The sequence below is a fragment of the Syngnathus acus genome, chromosome 3 (assembly GCF_901709675.1).
Source record: "Syngnathus acus chromosome 3, fSynAcu1.2, whole genome shotgun sequence".
NCBI lineage: Eukaryota > Metazoa > Chordata > Actinopteri > Syngnathiformes > Syngnathidae > Syngnathus > Syngnathus acus.
Window position 1 is genome coordinate 10,356,019 of NC_051089.1, and position 21,905 is coordinate 10,377,923.

At 40.8% G+C, this 21,905-nt stretch overlaps 2 protein-coding genes across 3 annotated transcripts; one reads left to right on the forward strand and one right to left on the reverse strand.

Moving 5' to 3' along the window:
• Positions 1–5,034: 5,034 nt before the first annotated feature.
• Positions 5,035–15,987, reverse strand: dhx38 (DEAH (Asp-Glu-Ala-His) box polypeptide 38). Of its 2 annotated transcripts, XM_037247480.1 has the most exons (28): positions 15,853–15,964; positions 15,701–15,745; positions 15,238–15,566; positions 14,916–15,094; positions 14,703–14,834; positions 14,369–14,522; positions 14,061–14,179; positions 13,906–13,979; positions 13,459–13,614; positions 13,221–13,382; positions 13,021–13,128; positions 12,762–12,880; positions 12,504–12,641; positions 12,242–12,428; positions 11,901–12,086; positions 11,663–11,803; positions 11,468–11,578; positions 10,825–10,941; positions 10,627–10,734; positions 10,433–10,545; positions 10,156–10,364; positions 9,044–9,198; positions 8,433–8,588; positions 8,014–8,148; positions 7,732–7,857; positions 7,549–7,644; positions 7,202–7,320; positions 5,826–5,907 (listed from the first exon to the last, which is right to left on the reverse strand). In XM_037247480.1, exons 3-28 carry the CDS (start codon positions 15,561–15,563, stop codon positions 5,826–5,828), a joined length of 3,708 nt encoding a protein of 1,235 aa, XP_037103375.1. In that variant the 5' UTR covers positions 15,564–15,566; positions 15,701–15,745; positions 15,853–15,964. The 2 variants fall into 2 exon arrangements, with proteins under 2 accessions (XP_037103374.1, XP_037103375.1); XM_037247479.1 differs by having other exon boundaries at positions 5,035–5,907; positions 15,701–15,987.
• A 1,298-nt stretch (positions 15,988–17,285) lies between these two features.
• On the forward strand, positions 17,286–19,970 carry LOC119120784 (cytochrome b5). Its single transcript, XM_037247993.1, has 5 exons — positions 17,286–17,728; positions 18,195–18,323; positions 18,470–18,496; positions 18,582–18,610; positions 18,799–19,970. Exons 1-5 carry the CDS (start codon positions 17,537–17,539, stop codon positions 18,878–18,880), a joined length of 459 nt encoding a protein of 152 aa, XP_037103888.1. The 5' UTR covers positions 17,286–17,536; the 3' UTR covers positions 18,881–19,970.
• The last annotated feature ends 1,935 nt before the right edge of the window (positions 19,971–21,905 follow it).

Sequence of the window (21,905 nt, forward strand, 5' to 3'; positions counted from 1 at the left end):
ACAGTGTTATATGAATCTTGTTCAAGATGACAGACAGCCTGTCTTCTCTCCCTTCGGCCAGCAGGCCCAGTGGCCGTTATGCTATTGGGAGCTTAAGATCAGGGGATGCTTTGAGAATAATTGTCAATTTTTGTCTATGTGAAGCCCTTTGAGACTGCTTGTGATTTAGGGCTATACAAATAAACTTGACTTGGTGAGTCCATTTCGATTACATTGAGTGCACCATTCAATATAAAAAGAAAATTCAAATTTAATCCTTTGCTTAATGCCACTCAGGCTTGATGTTTACTGTCAGTCTAAACATAAAACATAGAATTACACATGATGTATTTAAATCTGCTATATTAAGGCTAATGATGACAACACCTAGACACCAGTAATTTCAGGGTGTGCACTTATTGCACTACTTTGCACCATTAATTAGTCAGTTTGATCATAGTCCCAGCCAATACCAATGACCCCATAAATGTTCTTCTAGATGATTAAACAAAATTTTCCACAGACATCCTCTAATATCTTGTGGAAACCCTTACAATTAAATACATAACAAAACCAATCAAGTTTTTTTTTAGCTTTTGCTGTTGTATGACAGTGAAAGGAAAGAAATTTCTCTAGACTGTGTTTCAACCACGACAAAAGTCAGTTAATTTAATCATCCTTGTAGTAAAAAAAAAAAAAAAAAAGTAGATCCCCTGTATGTATTGATAACTGTCATTAGAATTTTATGATACATACATATTAGGGATATAATGAAAAATTATTTGAACCCAAAAATCCTTTTTGACTCCAAAGATGAAAATCAATTTGATGATGTTGATGATTTGTTGCTTCTTTACATTTATTAACTTGAATCAGTTGGCCTTTGTTGATTCTATTTCTTTTCTTTTTTTACACGTAGTTGTACTGCAGAGAAGAAAATCACTCCGTGTTTGTAATCCTTCATTGTGGGTATGTATATTGAATGAAGAAAAAGATCAACATTTAATGTAGTATTGTTTTTCCATCAAGTCAGCCTTTGTTTTGTTGCACAAAACAAGAGACAAAGTTGATGAAACTCCCCGAGCCACAAACTCTTAATGAACACGAGGACCGCAGCCAAATAAAAGAATAATAAAGACTTCTATTTTCTTAACAAGTTTTGCTTTGTTCTTCCACTCCACCCACTAGAATTTGGCTGAGTGAAAGCAGGCGGCTCTGAGGGCAGCTCGGAGAGTTCCATGCCCATCGGCCTTCAATCACATGGGATGTCTGCGTTTGACAGTATAAGTATTTCTTCAAGAACAAAATAAGACCCTTAAGCAATGGTGGATGGGCTGTTAGTAACCAACAGAGTCTACGGGGAAGGAGATGAAGCGTGATCGTTCACTGTACACTAGTGTTGGTTAGAGATGAGACAATGGACCAGGAAAAGAAAACACAGTATTCTTACTTTGACAGAGGTATTGCTATGTTTCACAGCATTCTACAACCTGATGCAAATGTCAAGAAAGTTGAGAGTGATGAAAAAAACATAACTTACCAGAAAAACAAAGTTGTCAACTGGATTCTTCTTGGTTGCCGAAGACATTTCAGCTTTAATTCTCTTCGGCAACTTTACACTACGTTCTCAGCATTTTGCAGGGGGAAAAAACCTCCTTGTGTGGCTGTTCAGCAAAAATAAGAACACAAAATCACTGCAATTAATTACAAATGAGCACATAAGTGTCAACAGATTAAAAAAAATATATTAAACTTGATTTCATACTAAATGGTCGTCAAAGAATGCCTTTGATTAAATAAAAACTACAAAAAGACGGGTTACAAGCCATTTCATGTGTTAACTAGTGAGCGTTGTGCAAATCCACCAAAACTTGATCAACAGGTAGATGCAATGGTGTACCTTTGGTTCCGACATTTGCAGCAGTGCTCGAAATCCCTCATTTTCCACGGCGGAATAAGGACGCATATCATCGGCAATCAATGCAAAAGTGTTTCCCCACGACTGACACGCGAGATGTGTGGAGGTCCATGCTTGTCAACTTTTGCGCGTGGGCTGGCGTGCGCGCTTGCCCAAATGTTCCGGACATGCATCTGACTTCCGCATTATATTTAATTGTAACCCTACATTCGTGTTTTCTTCCCTGGCTAAATCAATAAACTGCAATGCTTCTAACCTATAAGTCGATATGTGACACCTAAGACAACCCTGGAAACTAAAGAATTGTTGAGAATGCGTTAAAATCCCCAGCAATGCGTAGTGCGCAAAGTTTTGTACGGGAACTTAAATTGGCCACCCTTTTATGTGCACAGTATTTTAAAGTTTATGTGCAAGTTGTCTGCCTTTTTCTTTTTTTTAAATGTGCCTGACCAATATGCATTTCTAGACACACAACATCCGTTTATACAATGAGTAGTAGGATGAAATTCAATGGGAAATTACTTTTTGGTCAAAGTGAGAAGTCTCAATCACCATTGGGTTGATATTGACTCAATAAATACATTTTAAGCAATTTGGTTTTAAGAAAATGGCTATTTAATTTCAACATACAGTCTGGATTAAAGAGCGCCACGATTTTCCCATCCCTGCTTTAAAGATTGTGTAAACAAAGGCAGTACATTGGTGCTTTGTTTCAGTTTCAGTTCTAAACCACATGTGGGCCTCAACACTAGAGGGAGGCAAGTGTTTGTGTTTTGTTTTGTTTTTTTTGGGGGGGGGGGGGGTAGGGGGGCAATGTACCTTTGAAAATTCAATCAAGTGAAGGCCGTCTCCTGCTGGGTGACAGGGGGCTGAAGTTTCCATCGGGCCTGCTGTGCTCCTAATGCAGCCTTGGATTGTAATTGCGTCCCAGAAGGCTCTTCATTTACGGGCAACAAAACCGATGCAGGAGCGACGAGACAAGAAAATGTCTCCTTCTCCGCACTGCAGCAGTTAATTAAAACAGCACTTGATGCCTTAGTGTTGTCTCATCAGTCTCACTTGGGTTCTTGTGGGTATTATGTTTCGTCGCTGCCGGGTGAAACCCTCACATCTCAAAAAAGAAAAAAGAAACACTATATTTCAGGAAATCTGACAACACAATCTTGCTTGAGTTAACTTCATTTACCATTGTGCACTAACATAAGTACAACACACAAAAATCAAGTTCAATTACTATTTTATTTTATTTTACATTAGACAGCAGACAAAAAGCCTTTAATACTTCCATAAAAGCAAAGCATCTATTTTCCTAAGATCTTTTTCATGTCTAAATAACCATGAGTGATGGAATAAATGAAATATCAAGGTGACCAAGTAGAGTAAAAAGCAGAAATGAATATGCACACATTTACCTTCATGGCTGAACAAGAGGCAGGAGTAAATAACTAAAATGACTTCTTCCTGGTTTCACTCAACAGTACTTATTGTCACGTATTTTTTGTTCTCTCACATTTGACAAATACCAACTGTATATAAAAAATCTAAACAAATACTAAAGCCAATAAAAACGCAACTAAAACAAAACAATCGTGACAAACAATAAAAACTTAAAACTCACAACCTTTCTCTAAAACCTGTAAAGTTAACTGAATTTGAAAAACAAAATGGAAAATCCAGAATGATCATAAACCAGGACCCAATAGTATTGCTTGATGAAAAAATTCATCATATTAGGACAACCATGCTTTCATAATCCCTCCATCAAATCTAATGTTGTGTGCCGTCTTGATTTCAGGTGTGACAGATGAGCCAATTGAAGAGGTCTGGCCTTCCACCCTAATCCTCGGGTTTCCATCCCGGCCACCCCCACAGGCCATCTTAATTCCCTCTATCATTACAGAGGACTCCTTGCGGAGAGCCATGAGGAAAGGTGACTGCTGACGATGTCATTCACGCAGACTATTTCCAAATGTCAGCCCACGAGCTCGCGTTTGTCTCATTAAAGTTGGTACAGTCCATTTTATCCTTGCTTTTGCCTGCCATTCTCAATCAAGTCCACTGGGAAAATGGAGGGAGGTAGCTCCTCGTAATCATCCTTATTTGCATGAGCGCAAGCTAGACAGTCAATCAGGGGACAAGAAAGGGTGCAGGGAGAAAGACAAGTTGAAAAAATGGCAAGAGCACCAAAGAGATGCAGGCTTGTTAAGAGGTATCAGTGGAGAGACATCAAGAAATGTCAGCTCCGCCACACAGCATCACGCAGACTTTTTGTTCAACGGTCTTCTGACCTGAAGATTTACATAGAGACCCTCACATGATCCACCCTCATGGAGGCGAGTCCTTCATCTTAAGCGCATCGGCATCTTTTGCAGCTGAGGGTCTTCAAAGGCTCATGTAGATGTGCGAAATCTTGGCGGCAGGGGGGTGATGGACTGAGGATTTTTGTTTCTCTCTGATCAGCTTCACTCACCGCCACTTTGTCATCATAAGACAACAAACATGAGTATCCATTCCATTTCATAGCGACCATTGCAGGTATAAGATATTGAAAAATAAAACACCTTTTAATCAATCAATATTAAATATCTATGTGTTTTTCAATGTCTTCATTTATTCCCATGACAGACATGTTGGACAATTGTATTCATCCAACTTTTGGAAACAATTGAAGTAAAATCCTTTTCTGTTTCCATTGCACAAGGCAAGGTCCATTTGGCAGAATCTTTGTATCTCCAAAATCACTACTTTCCAGGGGGCGGTAAAAAAGACCATCTGGCTTGAGTTGCCAACACTGCATCGCTCAAGATGATAAATGGACCGCCGGTATTTGGATACTACTGTAATTGACGCACACCCATTATAGCTGTACTGTATTGCAAACAATATCATTTAAACCCATCAAATTCTTTAAAAAAATGATTATCCAGCACCAGGCATTAAGTCAACAATGTTGAGCTTCTGCTCTTCCTGCACTTGCATGGGCTTTCTCTCACGTTCTAAAAACACGCATCTTAATTTGTCTATAGGTGTGAATGGCTCTTGACTTTGTCTACACACTGGCAAAAACGTCCTTACCTGATTTACACTTTCCAGATGCTTGTAATGTGCAGACACAAAAACTAAAAACTCAAACCACCTAGGATTATGAAATAGCAACATGTATTGTTCCATTTTACACAAAAGCCAGTCTGTGAGTCTCCATGTGAAAAAAGAAAAGACCTTCATTGGGATGTGTGGTTACAAAAGGCCAGTTCATATGGAGCACTACACGTTGAGTTTATGTGCAGCACACTACCAAAAACATGCAAACAAGAATGCAAAAAAAAAACGGCTTTGAGTATGAAAATAACATTGTTGACGTTTAATCTGATGTGGAGGTGTTGCAAAGCTATTTCACACTGCAAAAACAAGGGGGGGGAGGCTAAGAGTAGGCAAAGGTAGCTGTGCGTGAAAATACATGTGCGACTGACCACACTTGTGGCACAAGTACAATGCGGATAGCACTTGAGTGCGTGGTGGAGCTCTTTACGACAACAACACAGACTAATACAAGAATTCATAGACGGCCAACATTGAAACAAGACAAAACCATCTGACAAATAGAGGCATTTAAATGGATGTGGCTCATTAAATCCCAAAATGACATTTTCTTTCTTTCTTTCTTTTTTTTTCTTACTTTCTTTCTGTTTCTTTTTTAACATTTATTGTAGTCAAAATACAGTAAGCTCATACTGTAGCCAGCCAGGATTTTTCAATGATGGAGATCATTTAAAAAAGAAAACTAGAAAAAAGGGAAGGGGACCTTTACACGGGCTTTGTCTGATACAAGTTCTCTCCCTAGTGGCCTGTACATGAACTGCAGGCGCTTCTGCATATGGCTGCTGTGACTTTGCTCCCGTGATGGAGGTCTGGATGACCCCAAGGTGTTTCACAATCCAAATCGGGAAGGGCTGCGTCGGGGTGTCATGGGAGCCTCTTCTCGTCTCCCCGGCGTGCATATTCTCAATGACCTAAAGCAGAGAAGAGACAGAAGTTATGGATGGCCACCTCGACCAATGAGCAAGAAGAAGAGGAGGAAAAGGTATGAGCAGAATGAGAGGAAAGGGAGAGGATGACTGCAAGACTGGCCAAGGAAAGATACACGAGCGCACGATGCCATCAGGGAGCGATGAGAGTGAAAGAACGAGGGGATGAAGCTTCACTCTGAGAGTGTCATCCATCTTCCTTAATCACAGCTGCTTGGCAAGATCACACAGACAAGCTTCTCATGAGACTTTAATAGAATTCCATATAACAAAACCAAAGGGTGGAGGAAAAGCATTTATTACTAAAATGCTTGTCACTGAAATTAATCATACAAGTGAAACAATTACAAACGAGCATGGAGACCAATTCTTTATCTATTTTCAATTAATTGGTCAGAGAACAGTGTGTTCAAGGAAGCAGGCCCAGTTTTCACACTGTAGCAATGTAAAATTATGAGCAAATTAAGATGAGATTCATTTTAGGACATACTGAATTCTGTTTGGTGGTGTGCAGTGGGATTTTTCCAATGTAGATAAAATGTGTCTCGGCTCACTGAAGGTTTAAAGGAACTCAACCCTCCACTCAAGCGGCGATAAAAACTCCCGCTTATTCTTTACTTGGCATAAACACAGAAAACAAAAGGAGCGGGTCACTGGCCCAATTGATGCGAAGTGTGCTGGGCAGCAGCAGTAGGATCGTGAGGGCGTAAAAAGAATTAGGAGGTGGTCACAATGAAGGCTGCAGAGACCACAGTCATTATCACACATCCCACTTGCTGGCTAAATCTCATTCTAATCCCTTTCCCCAAGTGTGATTTTTTTTTTCTCACACAGATTTCACACCGGTGCGGTCACACAAATGTAGATAAACCAGCGCATTAATTAACAATGAAGTTAGTTTTTAAATCTGTATTTAAAAGCGTACTTCTCTCTGTAAAGCTCCAGAATGGGTGTGAAATTAATTTTTGGGTCTAATTTGAAAATGGAGGTTCCCCCGCTTTCTGCGCTCTGCTGTGCCCCAATTTAAATTGCTGCAGTAATGGGGGTCAGCCAAGAGTCAATATTATTTCTTTTTGTCTCGTCTGCGGGGACCAGAGGTGAGAAAAGCTCATCATGAAGAGTGAGAGAGTTGGAGGAGAGGGAGGGGCGGAGATACGGCCTGGGGCGAGGTGGCTAAATGAAACGCTTCTATCTCTGCGGTGCATAAAGAATGGAGAGGTGAGTTGCGGGGAGGGAGCCACGTGAAACCATTGTTGCAGAGGAAGCGTCGGCCACTTACTTTACAATGCCGGTGTTCTTCCTCTCATTCTCCTCGCGACGGCTTAGTAGCTGCTCCTGAGCCAACGCCATCTCCTCTTCCATGTTGTTGATTTCCTCCTTGGCCCGCCGACGGTTTTCCTGGAGGAGAGGCATGCAATATGAAGAACAATAAGAAAGCGTTGACAGAAGGGGGGGATCGTTATGACCCCGCCCCCTTTGCATCTTTTACTACTTTGGCAAGACTTTCAGCAAGGAGTCAAGAAATATAATATGCAGAAATATAAATTAGCCACATGACCAAGACAAACAGTATGGCTGTTGCAAACTTACAGTATAATTGGCAGTCAAAAACTTGCTTGTCCTTACCTGTCTGCTTCTCCCAGCATGTTTGATGCTATAAAACATGGGCCCAAGTTCCGCCAGCCACTCACCATCCACTGCAGTTACACACTGCATGTACTCCTACAAGACAATACAAGTTTTAAAAATAAAAAAAAAAATCCATCCATCCATCCATGCGATGGTGGTTCCGTATGTCAGAGGTTTCACCTTGGTAGTCATGACGAGCTCATGGTAGATGATGTAGTCGGGCGTGTAACCCATACCAAACAGGGAGCTGGTCGGGTGAAGGTGACATGGCATGCCCGTCCTCACGTTCACATATTCACCAATGCCCTGAGAGCAAACACATGCCATAGATAAATAAAGTTTCTCTCAGACATTTAAAGCCTTTCATTAGATGTTTTATCAGCACCATGCCATTATGTGGCTGTAAACACGCCACCACTACATGAGATAAATTACCGGCTTTGGAGAAAACAAGAGAAATACCTTGAGTTTGGCAGCCTGGTGGAAGTAAGCAGCACAGATGCACTTCCTGATGATGTCCCAGTCTGAACCACATGACATCAAGTTCATCCTCTGCTGCACCATGATGTCTTTTAACTGAGAGCGCACCTCACGCACCTGGCACACAACATCATACTTGAAATATTCATTCCCTCAACCTTACACGAAACAATAATTTAGAAACAACTGACACGCTTAACTAGCCTTAAAGGCTATATTGGCGCTTCTTTTTGGGAAAACAGTCCAAAAGTTCAAATCAAAACCTATAACGGATCTAATGTGACAGATATCTGGTCATAATAACACCTTGGAGGCACAGCTGTGATGCCCCTAATGATAACCTTCTGAACAAATTGCAAGACATGTGAGGTTAGTGTGCACATATTTGTCGTCAGTATAACCTTGCGCATGGCCTTGGTATGAATGAAGTGATCGTTGCACCAGATGCTCGAGTAATTGTTGTTTTTCCACTGCTGGTAGACGTTAAGGTAAGTCAGATGGTCACTCTCCGGCACGGAGAACTTCTCCCTGACCTGGTCGCTCTCCTCCTCGCGGCCCTGCAGATACCAGCACACATTAGGCGTATTCTTCTTTTATCACTAAGTGGTCTCCCGTATATATATATATACATATATTTAATGGGATTAGATTAAAAAAAATGTCCCAAATGGTCATTCACTCAAAGCAATACAATTAATATATTTTTTACAGAAGTCCAAAAGATGAGGTGAGGACAGACCAATATTATCCATTTGTGGAAAATATGAAATACGCCATATTTGGACATAAAACGATTCCGTCCCACAGCGTTGATATTTAAAATAGAGTAGCGGTGCAATTAATCAAAATTCAATTACGATTACAAATATTATACTCCATGATTACATAATTGTCATCATCATAAAAACCACGATTATTATAAAATAACAAAATTCATTCACTTTGTTTGGTCAAAAAATACCGGTACATGATTTCAACAAAATAAATTGACTAAAACATGACAAGATCAAACCTTCGGTCTGTAAAAGATGGCCGGCACAGAAAGCATGGAAACGATGATGAGGATGTCAGCGCTGCAGCACATGTCGCAGGACACAATTAGCATCTTGGACAACGCCGGGTCGAGGGGGAACTCCACCATCATTCGGCCAGTTGGCGTCAAAGAACCTGAGAGCACAGTGATTAAGTCATACATAAGGAAGAATTCAGCATGTACAAGATGATTTACAAGGTTCCTTTCCAAAGGCTAAGTCATCATAAAGAGACTTGCTTTTCTGTCCGTGTACAAGCGGTGGATGTACTCGTGACAGCTCAGACTAGTCAAGGCTAGGAAAAAGGATCGAGATCAAAAAACTTTCCCGGCTGTGATTTGAATGATTAGACGACAGTCTAAGAAGCTTACTCAGGGAGAAGCGGAGCAGCCAGTTTAGGGCAGGTAAGACTTAATCAGAGAAAATCTGCTGTTAACACACCATACAGGGAATCATCTAAAGTCCCTCCTTATCCCCAAATCCCTAAATCCGGGGAATATGACTGAGGAGGAGACAGAGGTCAGGCCCGACCGGTTGAATCAAACATTGGATCTGTTACGAAGCAATTACTTCACTGGCCGAACCTGCAACTAGCCCATCCAGGTCTGTTTGCAGAGGCTGCTTTTGTGTGTGTGACATGAATTAAGGAGCTTCAAGCACAAACTCGAGATGGTATAGTTGCAGTATTTCATCTTGTTCTCAAAATGAAGCTGGTTGATGGCATTTTAGCCCAACATGTGCAACAACAATCAAAATGTCAAAACTCTAAAATATCTTAGGCACATAATTTGGAAAAGGAGGGATAAGAATGCAGTAGTGCAGTACATTCATATGAATATAGTCGTTGGTGGTAATCTGAAGAGTCACCACTAGATGTCACTAAATGCCCTATTTTTACCTTTTTTTTTTAAACCCAATTATGAATTCATTTTGAAAAGCTCCAACAACACTAACTCTAACCCCTCCAAATTATCAATTTTTATACTAACCAGAACATGTCTTCTCTTGGCAAGTTATTTTTCCATCTTCATATCAAAATACAATTAAATTGTGAACCTATCGGCACACTAATATCACGAGCAATTCCACACACCGGTGTTATCGAGTGCTCCCAGGATCCAAAGCTGGTACATGGAGTTGAGCATGTTGTCTTCAGGTGGCGGGTCCATGAAGTGGAAAAGGAGTAAATCCTGAACACCCAGCGACTTCAACAGCAGGACCACATTGGCCAGGTTGGTCCTCTGAATCTCTGGTATGGTGGTGGTCAGCATTTCGTTCTTATAGGCGCTCTGAGTGTAGAGCCTGGGTGCAAATATATGATGAATAAGTCCTAATCGCAGCTCTTCAATGTAGAGAAAGAAATTGAATACCTGTAACACTGCCCTGGTCCTGTACGACCAGCTCTACCAGCACGCTGGTTCGCATTTGCTTGGCTGATGGGATATACTTGTAGAGCATCCATTCCAATGCGAGGATTGAACACCTTTTAATAGATGCATGAAAAATAACTAATGACATCGCTCAGTGCATCAGGTAAATACTGTAATTACAAGGTGAAGCATACCTTAAGTTTGCAGAATCCAGCATCCACAACAAACATGATACCATCCACAGTGAGGGAAGTTTCTGCTATGTTTGTAGCAACGATACATTTCCGAACACCGTCTGGGGCCTGAGCGGGTGAAAGAAAAACAATAATCATGTTTATACACAAGTCTCCATTGCGCCAATCTTATAGACAGAGAGGAAAATGAAAAGAAACCTTCTGGAAAATCTTGGCCTGCAGATCCGAAGGTAGCTGGGAGTAAATGGGGAGCACAGCCAGAGCTGGAGCGTTATCCAAATCTTCCAGTCGTTCCACAATCTGATCTGATGTTACCTACAAGGTCAATAAAGTACAAATCATATAGGACAACTTCCATTCAAAGGGCTACATAGGAGTTACTTATTAATTCAACAATGTTTATTACTGAAGTTGTAGTTAGCAGTTGTGTATAAATGCAATGCAGTCCTTGTACTGCCTGCTGTTCAACTATACAAAGGTGTAGCTCAATAAATTAGAATACCATAGAAGAGTTCTTTTATTTGAATTGATCAATTAAAAAATAGATTTATTTATCACACAGGAAAAAAAAAAGAGAGGGCCTCCCTAATTTCTTGACTTGGAAATTATTTGCAATTGTTCCTTACGTGATGTTCTATTTTCTTGAGGAGCATTTTTGCTTTCTTGTTAGCTGCAAGCCATCATCAGCAGCAAAATTATGACAAATACAGTCATGAAATAATCCACTCTGTGTGTAGCACATCCAAAAATAATCCCCTTTTGATCTGAACCCCTTAAATAAATCGATATTCCTAATATTGTTTTTGACGATGCAACTATATACAGCTGCCTTGTCCCTCACCTCAATATCTTCCTGACCCGGCATGAAGATGAGAATGTCGCCAATCAACCCACTGAGGTGGATCTGCAGGGCCTGTTTCACTGCTGCCTCAACATAGTCCTCCTGAGGAGTCTAAAGAGCACAAAACAAGAGTTACAGAAATACGTTTGATCAATGTAGTGCTTGTACAACAAAGGCAAAAAGCATGATACATACCTTGCTAAACAATATGTCCACTGGAAATGTTCTTCCTGGAATGTGGAATATGGGTACATTGCCAAAAAACGCTGCAAACTTGTCGGAGTCCATTGTTGCTGAGGTAACAATCAGTTTCAAGTCTGTGCGCCGAGAAACAACCTGATGGGAAAAACACCCCCCCCCAAAAAAAAGAATCATGACGCTCATGACTTCATGTGTTGCAAATCAAGCAGGCGTGTGGGACAGGAGAACGAACCTCCCGGAGCAGACCAAACAGCACGTCAGTGTTCAACGAACGTTCGTGAGCTTCATCCATGATGACGGCGCTGTAGTGATCCAGATCGGACTCCCTTAGTGACTCTCTGAGCAGGATACCATCCGTCATGTACTTTATCATCGTTTTCTCACACGTGCAGTCCTCAAAACGAATTGCGTAGCCCACCTATGGAATACATACGACTGTTGGTTAAATACTTGGACGCTCGCATTCAATGTGGCCCACGACTGGAGTTAACATAATCCATGTATGCCCATTAGTATGTAATATTATTTACTGGAGTTGTGCTTTCAAACCGGAGGGGAAATATTTGCCTTTACCTCTTCTCCTAGGTTGGTGCCAATTTCCTCGCTGACCCTCTTGGCCACACTCATGGCGGCCACTCTGCGGGGCTGAGTGCAGCCTACCATACCGTAGCTGGTGTAGCCATCCTCATGAAGGTACTGTGTCAGCTGAGTGGTTTTCCCACTTCCCGTTTCTCCGACAACAATCACAATGCTGTTGTCCCTACAGGGGCAGAAAGACATAGTTAATCATAGAACCTCAGCACAAGAACTGAAGCTCGTACGAACGCATGCATACCTTATGATGTTAAGAAGCTGCTGCCTGACAGCGAAAATAGGTAGGTACTGTCTCTGCTCCAGAAAGCTTTTCTTCTTGGCAAAGTCACTGCTGGCCTCGCTCTTCTCTTTCATGTGATCTGCGAACTTCTGCTCTGCTCTACAAAATCAAGCGAGGAGGAGACCTTATTAAAATACATGGAAATGGTTGGCCTAATGGACTCCACAGCTCTGTGAGTAAGACACGGTCGCCGCATTGTGAAACGCTACAAAGGCTGACCTGTAGTCTACTTTGCCATCCTCGCCAACCACTTGGCCGGACGCATCGTCTTCTTTCTTCTGGATGCCCATGATGTCCCCCAACTTAGTGCCTGCCAGTTCCCAATGTTTGTGCTGTGCCTGAAAACACATTTAAGTGTTAGGTTTTGCAGGTCTTGAATCAAAGTATAAAAAGCAGAAGGTTTGCTAGATTCAACTGAATGTGTAACCAACATAATAATGCCGGCATTTTCGTGTTAAATTCTAAATTGGCAGCCGACCTTTTTGCGCTCTTTCTGCTCACGGTGTTTACGAACAAGCTGACTGCCCTTGCGGGAGATGATGGCCAAGTCAGAGGTGGCGTCTTTCACAGGGATGATGGGTTCTGGCTGCGATGGCAAGGCAAAAACACACAGTGAAATCAAAAGTTGAAATAAATACCTCATTTCCATCATGTGAAGCTAAGCCAATCTTGCTTTACCTGTTTGGTGAACACTATTCTTCCATCTAGGAATGGAGGGACTAAATTGTGAACCAGCAAGTGAACCTTTGTCGCATTATCCTCCTCAAAGTCTTCGTCGACCTCTAACCGCTGCACCACACCGCTAGTCAACATACGGTTGGTCTCCCATCGTTCATTGTCCTATTAGGGAAACAGAGCCCGTTAGCCGGAGATAGCGAAATACACACACGCACACAGTACACCTGTGTTAAGTTACCTCATTGATTTGACGTTTCTGGGCAGATATTCGTTTCTGAGTCTGCTTCTGAAGAATCTGCTCCCTCTTCTTGACATAGTCATCAGATGTGGAAGTGAAAGGGTTGTGGAACTCATCATAGCCTTCGTCCATCATGTACCAGTCTCTGTCGGCTTGCTGCAAACAGTGCATGAATTAACAAAAGACTGAGCAATTCATAATGTGTATGTTGAGAAATATATGCAGGTAGATTAGGAATGCACTGATACTGTACGGCGGTATTCATGCTCTGATACTACGACACCAATACTACCGTACAAGCCTGACCAAACCTTCCAGGTATGGTCCAGAAGACAACACATGGTATTGTTAAGTCATCAAACATAATAACTTGTGCCATTACTTTGTCTAAAAAATGGTATCAGTGCATTCCTAATAAAGATCACAACATAAAAACAATAAGCCAACCTTCTGATCCTCTTCCCACTGTTCTTTCTCATCTTCGTTATCAAATGCAATTCCAGTCCCACCTTCTTTTTTACCTATGTTAATAGAAGTCAGGACTCTCGTCAAAAATCTCACGTTAAAAATTTGGAAGACGCATTTACAATAACATTTGTTACCTTTTCCTTGGGATAAACGAGGTGTGGAGCCTAAATGCTTTCTGTCATTGGCCCACTCGTTGTACTTGTAGGATGGGGTGGGGAGGGGCGTGTCATCAGTGTAACGGCCTCTTACTGACCTTAAGTCAGAGCAGAGAGGACATTGCAAAAGATTTAGACACATTATTATTAATAATAATAATAGAGTTTAAATTTCATCTCGAACACCACAAGAAAATGTGACAAGATGAATCATCACCACGACATAGAATACATTTTTAAGATGGCACTTGTTTAAGCCACAGTAAATTTCAAGATTTGATACTCACTTGTCTCTTCTCTCGCTCTCTCGGCCAGTGTGCCGACTCCGCTCCGATTCCTTTGCAGAAGGCGCAGGGGAGGGAGACTCCCACTGGGAATGCCGTGAAGTGGCATAACCACTGTCTTCTTCTTCCCAGTTGGAGCGGGAAGGCGTAGAACCATCTGTGTTTTAAGAAAAAAGAAGAAAAAAAAAAGCGGACTGAATTGTCTCATTAATGAGGACTAAGAGTCTGTACTAAAGTTCATGGACCTGAAGACAGACATCAAGGTCGAAAAAATACTACTAATTCACATACTAAGTTGCATAATTATAAGTATCCTACAAATGAAAAAAAAAACTACCTCTCGGATGCTCTTGTGGCGTTTGTGGTTCATCCCGCCTGCTACCGCGACTGAGGCGATCCGACCAGCCATCTCCTCTCTGCGAGCGCTCGCTCCGGTGAGAACGTTCCGAGCGGTTGCCCTCTCGGGTATCTCACAAGAAAAAGGAATGTTAGCATCACAACTGAGTTCAGAATCCGCGACAAATTCAATAGAAGAAAGCTTTAGAATCACCTCTTTCACTCCGCCGATCCCTGCCCTTATCTTTGTCTCTGTTCTTGTCATCTTTGGAGGAGATGTAGACGCCAAGCTCACGACGGTCTTTTTCCCTCTGTTCGTGTCGGCGACGGAACTCTTCGCTTACCCCTCCGGGACTGGAAGGTGTTTCTGAGCCACTGGTGCGGTACTTCCGGCTAGCATGGTGAAAAGAAAATGTTTCCGAATGATTATAGCGCTCATTTCAGGTTGTACTATTCTCACAAGAATTGACTATTTCCTTCATTAACATTATGAAAGTCCAGTTGATTATCAGTATCACATAAGACAAAGCACTTACTTCTCTTTTTTATCCTGTTCATTCTTCTCATCATCTTCATCATCAGATCCAGAATCACTTTTGCTTTCCTCCCAGTCCTTGTATGAGGAAACCTTGGATTTTTTTCGAGCTCCGTCCTCGCCACTAGCTTCACTTTGTTCTTTGCTCTCTCGCTCTTTCCTTTTCTGCGCTGCCAGCAGATCCAAGCCCAGTAGAGAGGTGCGCGGGGTCGGGGCCCGGAAAACATGATGTTCTGCAGCGGCGCTCTTCTTCTTAACTATCAATCCTCCAACTTCAACTTTTGAATCAGTCCCCTCCAATCTATGCATGGAGTCGTCGTCATCCATTATCTGCAAGGGGGAATAAATGCTTTTTAATGTATAATGCAACTAAATATGAAAATGTATTGTGTTTTGTGCGCTCGATGTTCAATTACATAGGACATTCTATACCGATAATGACAATGAGCTAACGTGAAACTTACCGAAGCGTGGCGAACTCTTGCTAACCGTCCGTTTAGCTAAAAGCCCTGACAGGGATAAACGTCGAAATTCTCGAGTCGTGCTTCTTTGCGATCAGATTCATATATTCTCAAATTAAATACATACAACTGGGCTTGTAATAAGATTTACAAACCTGCGTGGCTGCGAGAGATACAATTATATTGACAGCACGTTCGTCAATCGAACGTAAATATTTACAGAGAAGAGAGCCGCCATTGCTTCTTTTGCCTTTCTTCTTCTGCTGCTTGAATGTCGGCAGGTGCTGACCAAACTCCACTTACCACCCCCTACCGGTTAGGTGCTGATCACCTTGTATAACAGCTCCACTAAAATAGTACCGTTACAGCAGACTAGAGCCCAATGCTTCCGAGAAAGCTAAAAAGTTACCCTAAACCCTGTAAAAAAAAAAAAACCTAAAACATACATGAGATCTTTTTACAATGACATTTAATATTTATTCCCTCTTGCAAATGTTGTGTGTGTGAAGATGTACATAAATGAAACAGGTGAGCCACATTGAAGTCTCTAGACTAGAGGATGCTGAGTTTGATGACAAATTGAGTTTGAATGTAAATAAAAGCTGTTTTTTTTTAAGCCCGAAGTTTGTCCATTGGCAAGTAACGCACATACACATCTCCTTATTCGGGACGAAGCTCCACGGGGTTGGGGCATCATAGTTAAAATGGCATCCAGTGGTTTTATATGCATCCTGGTAATAGTCAATTTCATTTGCTTTGATTCCAACATTTGTCCCACAAGAACCTCCAATCTTCCTTCTGTAAATCATTATAAGAATTTCATTTACTGTTTAGCCGTGCCCTGTTTTGATCCAGCTTACATAAGCAGCCACTGTCCACATTTCATTTGACGTATTTTTTATGACTTAATTTAGCTTGAGGCTCTCTTACCTGAATTTCAAGATTATCCAGAATGGATTTAGCTGCAGAACTCTAATTCAACGTTGCTATCCCAATATGTACATGGAATACAGGTAAAACAAACAAACCTTTATTTAAATAGTCACCGATTACCGGCAGTGGAAGTCTGGAAGATATGTTTTTATACAAATTCACTTGAGAAAAAAAAAAAAGCACAACCAAAGTTGTTCTCCTGTGGGGGACCTCACAGCATCCTCTGGAGGAGGCCCTGGTTCTCAGGTTTACAGCACAACACGCACGCTTTCGATATTTTAAAAAGTTGTAATATGGGTGCTGCAAAAAAAATAATGTTCCATAAACCAGAATGCGGGTTAATATTTTTTTGCAATAAAAAAAAGCTTCTGGGGAAACCGTAGACGACAACATCGGCAATATATTTTTTGTATAAATACTCATTCTCGTTATGAATATTAGATCTAAATGATAACAGCCAGAGCCACACATCTAATGAAAATAAAATAAAAATAAAAATGTTACTATGTTACAGCAACCGTATGCGTAAAAGCAGCGCAAATTTGAGAGTTTAGGTCATGTGATCATCAAGTGGTTGCATTTGATTGGTTCTCACTTCGTATGCCACAATTTGATTGGCTAGCTCTCGAGGTTGCGCCTGGCTGCCAAATAGCACGGGTGTCATTGGTCATTTTGCTTATCTGCTGATGTACGGGGACGTTCGGGCTTGAGGTGTTTTTGATTTGCAGAATTGCTTTCCAATCGAAAGTTTATGTTGTCGGTCTTCCACAATATTTATTATTTTAACGCATTAGGAGCCCCATTTGAAGCGGAGCACCAGGCTTTGAGTCAGCACCTGGGTTTCAGAATCAAATATTGACGAGCCGTTCAGTTGCTATATCTGTTTTTCTTGCAGCAAAACAAAACATGGGCGAGGAAGTTAACGGCAACCCTATTAACGAAGAAGACAGACCTGCTAATGGTGATGAAAAGGGCAAATGCTTGAACGATGAAGTCAACTACTACACATTAGAAGATGTACAAAGTCATAATATGAGCAACGACACGTGGCTTATCATCCATGACAAAGTTTATGACGTCACGTGTTTCCTCGAAGAGGTAAGGGCCAGCTTTTAAAGTTGACTTAAGTATTTTGGGCATAACTGCGCCGTTGCTTGGCGTTCGGTTTCGAGTCTCTTCATTTCGGCTAAGACTACTTCCTGGAAGTAGCCGAGTATTCACTGCGTCATTTAACTACATCAAATACCCATTGGCTCGTCAAAACTCAAACGCGCATGTGCAAACAGAACAAGTGTTACTAAACTAGGTTACGTTAGTTCATACTTTGCAGGTAAAAGTGCAATTTCCAGCAGGGGAGGTACCTAAGGTTTGTGATCCTTCACCAGTTGATTAATCATAAGACATTTTTCTTGTGTAAGAGTCATTATTAAAAGGAGAGCACCACATACAAAACAACAGAATGACACCAAATTCCTTCCGTATGTTTCAAGCTTAATTGAGCAGAAAAATGCAGAATTGTGGGCCAATTGTGTGATTTTATTTTATTTATTGGCTTTGCGTGTAGCATCCGGGAGGTGAGGAGGTGTTGCTGGAGCAAGCTGGTGCAGATGCAACAGAGAGTTTTGAGGATGTGGGTCACTCCACGGATGCCAGAGAGATGCTGCAGCAGTTCTACATCGGGGAGCTTCACATGGTAAGCGACAATTTCTGCTCGCTTTGACAGTGTTTGCTTACAGTCTTTTAGAATTATTATTTGTGTAGCACATGAGGTAGTTTGCACATTTTGTGAAGTTGTCAGCCCCCAGTGATTTACAGTAAATGTACCTATTGTCTTTGCAGGATGACCGAAAAACGGAAAAGCCAACGGTAAGAACAAAAGTCTTAGGGCTTGACTTTTGAGTTGCAAAGAAAACATCACTTAATGTTTATTATCTTCTGTTTGCTGTTGCAGAATGTAAATGTCACTTCAGAAGAATCAAGGTCAGTCATCAAAGTTTCTCTGTAGGAATACGTACATCGGTAAAATGCACCAATAAGATAAAGTTTGTTATTCTGGGAAAAGAAAATGACTTCATCAAGTAGTGTAATTTTCATGGTGTCATGACATGATCACCATTGTTGACTGTCAAATATTCTGAAGATATTGATGTTCTTTACCTCGATCTCAGCAACTCCTGGACCACATGGGTGATACCGGCCATTGCTGCAATCGTCATTGGCGTCTTGTATCGCTTCTACGTGTCCTCTTGAGTGCCAAGATTCCCAATTGATCTCATTATCTTCATCCGGGGGCCTTGAAATCTTTGACCAAAACCACCTCACAGAGTTTACCTCCTCGAACCGTCTGACAATAGAGAGGGAGGACAGTACGTAATTGTCAGTAATTGTCTCCCCTCAACTCGTCATCCAGCAAGCCCAGCAAACAGACATTCGAGGAGAGATTATTCAACTCACTGCTCCAGCTTCTTATTTCATCTATCTTTTTGCCTCTCCTTGTCATTGTTTTATTTAATTATGCATCTGTTTGACTCACTTTGGTCTGTGTTTGATTTTATTCGTCCACTTAAACAAAGAATCGGAAAGTTTACAAACAAGGAAACGCCAGTGAGATTTTTGATCTAATCATGATGGTGGTATCAGCATATTGTTTTTAATTTGCATTTGTGAGGGGGAAAAAAAAGTCACTTTCATCACTGCTAAAGTTAAACTTTTTGATTGCACCCTTCATGAATTAGTCAGTCAGTTTATGCATAACATAATTATTGTCATTGCAGTACCTAAATTGTTTTCCCTCTAAATAGTGGCATTAACTGCAAATCTATACTTGCCAAGGAAGGATACAAAATAGAAGTAGGATTTCTATAACTGTTTTCTTGTCAAAATTGAATGGCTTAAGTGTATTATTAACCTGTCACAAATATTTTGAGTGGATTGTATCGCCAGAGTTTGAGTACTGAGTTTTGTAAGTTGCCTCAATTTCAATTGCTTTTTTTCTGGAAAATTTAGGAAGGCATATGTTAAACTCCAAAGTGTGAAAAATATCATGAACCCTATCAGTTTAGCAAAAATATTACCTATTCAGTTATAAACTATACATTGCTGTCTATTTTCTTTATATTGTACCATTTGGTATATATTGTCCACCAGTGCAATTGAAAACCCATTATCTTATGTTGCCTGCTTTCAAATATTTGGGTCTGGACTTACTGCTGCTTACCCGTAATCATACACAGCCATGGAAGGAGTCTACATTTGCTATGCTGACAGCTCTTGTGTCGTCTTCACCTGCCATTATGTCATTAAAAACCTGATGAAAATAAATCTTATACAATTATATTCACCACTGTTAATTCTTTGAGACCTCAAACCTGCATGTTTGGTTAATTGAAGATTTGGAATTATCCATTGGTTTGGTTGTGACTCTAGATAGTTGACTACAGTATTTACAGTATAGTCCTACAATTGACTGACATGTCAAAGGTTAGGGTTAGGGTTATTCATGACCATCATTACCCAATTAAATGTCATAATTAAATGTCTCTAAGAATCAAAATGCAGATGAAACAGATGAATAAGTCAGATTCAGGGGCAATGAGCCCTAAAATGGATTGATTGTTAATTCAATTAATTAATAGGCAAGACTTTTTAGGTACTTGGTTCATAAACCTAAGAATAGTGTTGGCCTGCACTTTGATACTCTGAACACAAGGGGGCACTACTAGCACAATATAAATAAAATATTAACAGGCTCATTAAAGCCACTCAAATGGAGACAGCAGGTAAAGTCAGTGGGCACATTACATGCAAGGCCGTCCGTCACGCGTGGTTGAAATTATGTTACACACTGAGGAAGAGCAGCAATTGGCACATTTTTTTTCCTTTTACTGACCATGTAGCATGAGATGATACCATCTGTGTTACTGAAAGGCATTATAATCAACAGAGATATGGGGCCTTCACTACACATTTAAATGTGATGTAAAATGGGTAAATCGTACTTGGCCAAAGACTCGTTTTTCTACAGACTGGGGTTTGCAGTCAAAGTGAGGTGGCCGTGCAGTATCTGTTTAAAATGTGCAGAACTAAGGGGGAAAATGAAGAGAGGAGCTTTTTCTCTAAAACAATCAAATGTAATCAAATTTAAATAGACTATCTTGCCCATTTCCAAGCTATATATAAATTGTTCTGCTTTTCTTTGGTTAGGGTTTCGAAGCAGTGTTTCAAACTTGGGTTAGAGATTTGAAGTAGGGTTTCCAATTAGGGTTAGGGGTTCAAATAAAGTTCAGAGTTTGGAAGTAGGGTTTCAAACTAGGGTTACTGTTTAGAAATAGGGTTTCAAACTAGGGTTATTGTTTGGAAATATGGTTTTATACTTTGGTTTTATATGTACTGTATATAATTCCAAAATCCCATCTGCGCCCCCGCAATGAAGCCTTCATCTCAACACGAGAGCCTGTCAATTACTTCAGTGAGAGGCGAGGCTGCTAATGCACATCAGTCCTGGGAGGCTGCTTGCAGCAAAGACTGTAAAAACACTTAGGGATGCTGAGCGGAGAAAAATAACACACAAACATGATCTTTGAAAGTTCAACTTCACAGGATACATGCTCATCATGATTGGATACGGCATGGACAAATGTTAGATTTGCTCTCGGTGGTGTCGCCAATTCAAGACACACACACCTACGTCAAGAGGAGCCGCATGACAGGTGTTCTGTCCGCTGAGAAAAACCCCAGGAGTGTTATAAAAGCTTTGACAACTGCCTAAAAGCTTCACTAAAACAAGCCACTTCTCTCCTGAGGGACCAGGAGGTCATTTAGGAAAATTCACATGCTTTCTTGCATGCGAGTCAGAGTCACCTCTGGTGACACCTCAGCTGGAACTTGGCACACTCCAGCAGGATGAAAAGTGTCGCTCCCTTGACATCAAAGGGAAAATGCATGAAATAACATTTTCAAATATATAACTAGTAGAGAGCAGAGAAAGCACTCACTCCCATTTCAAATTGTTATCCAACATTAAGGCTATTTTCATAAAATGCTCAACTATTCAACTCCGAAAACCGCATAAAACTAATCAAGATTGTATGTGAGGTCATTAGTGCATATTATTCCATACCTTAAAAGGATGTTTTCCTTCTTTAGGCATTTTCAGCAGAACAAAATTAATGTTTTGTTTATAATGACAATGTTAACCTAATTATTTTTCACGTATAAATAATACCTTCAACATCCTCATGGTATATTTACATGATATTGTACTTTTTTACAATTG

What these genes read in the sequence shown, in the direction of transcription:
- LOC119120784 (XM_037247993.1), top strand. Translation starts at nt 17,537, where the DNA reads ATGGGCGAGGAAGTTAACGGCAACCCTATTAACGAAGAAGACAGACCT. An exon ending in TCACGTGTTTCCTCGAAGAG is followed by an intron (nt 17,729 to 18,194) that starts GTAAGGGCCAGC and finishes CTTTGCGTGTAG; the next exon opens with CATCCGGGAGGTGAGGAGGT. An exon ending in ACATCGGGGAGCTTCACATG is followed by an intron (nt 18,324 to 18,469) that starts GTAAGCGACAAT and finishes TTGTCTTTGCAG; the next exon opens with GATGACCGAAAAACGGAAAA.
- dhx38 (XM_037247479.1), bottom strand. Translation starts at nt 15,563, where the DNA reads ATGGATGACGACGACTCCATGCATAGATTGGAGGGGACTGATTCAAAA. An exon ending in GCCACAAGAGCATCCGAGAG is followed by an intron (nt 14,523 to 14,702) that starts GTAGTTTTTTTT and finishes CTTAAAACACAG; the next exon opens with ATGGTTCTACGCCTTCCCGC. An exon ending in AGCAGAAAGAGCGCAAAAAG is followed by an intron (nt 12,881 to 13,020) that starts GTCGGCTGCCAA and finishes ATGTGTTTTCAG; the next exon opens with GCACAGCACAAACATTGGGA.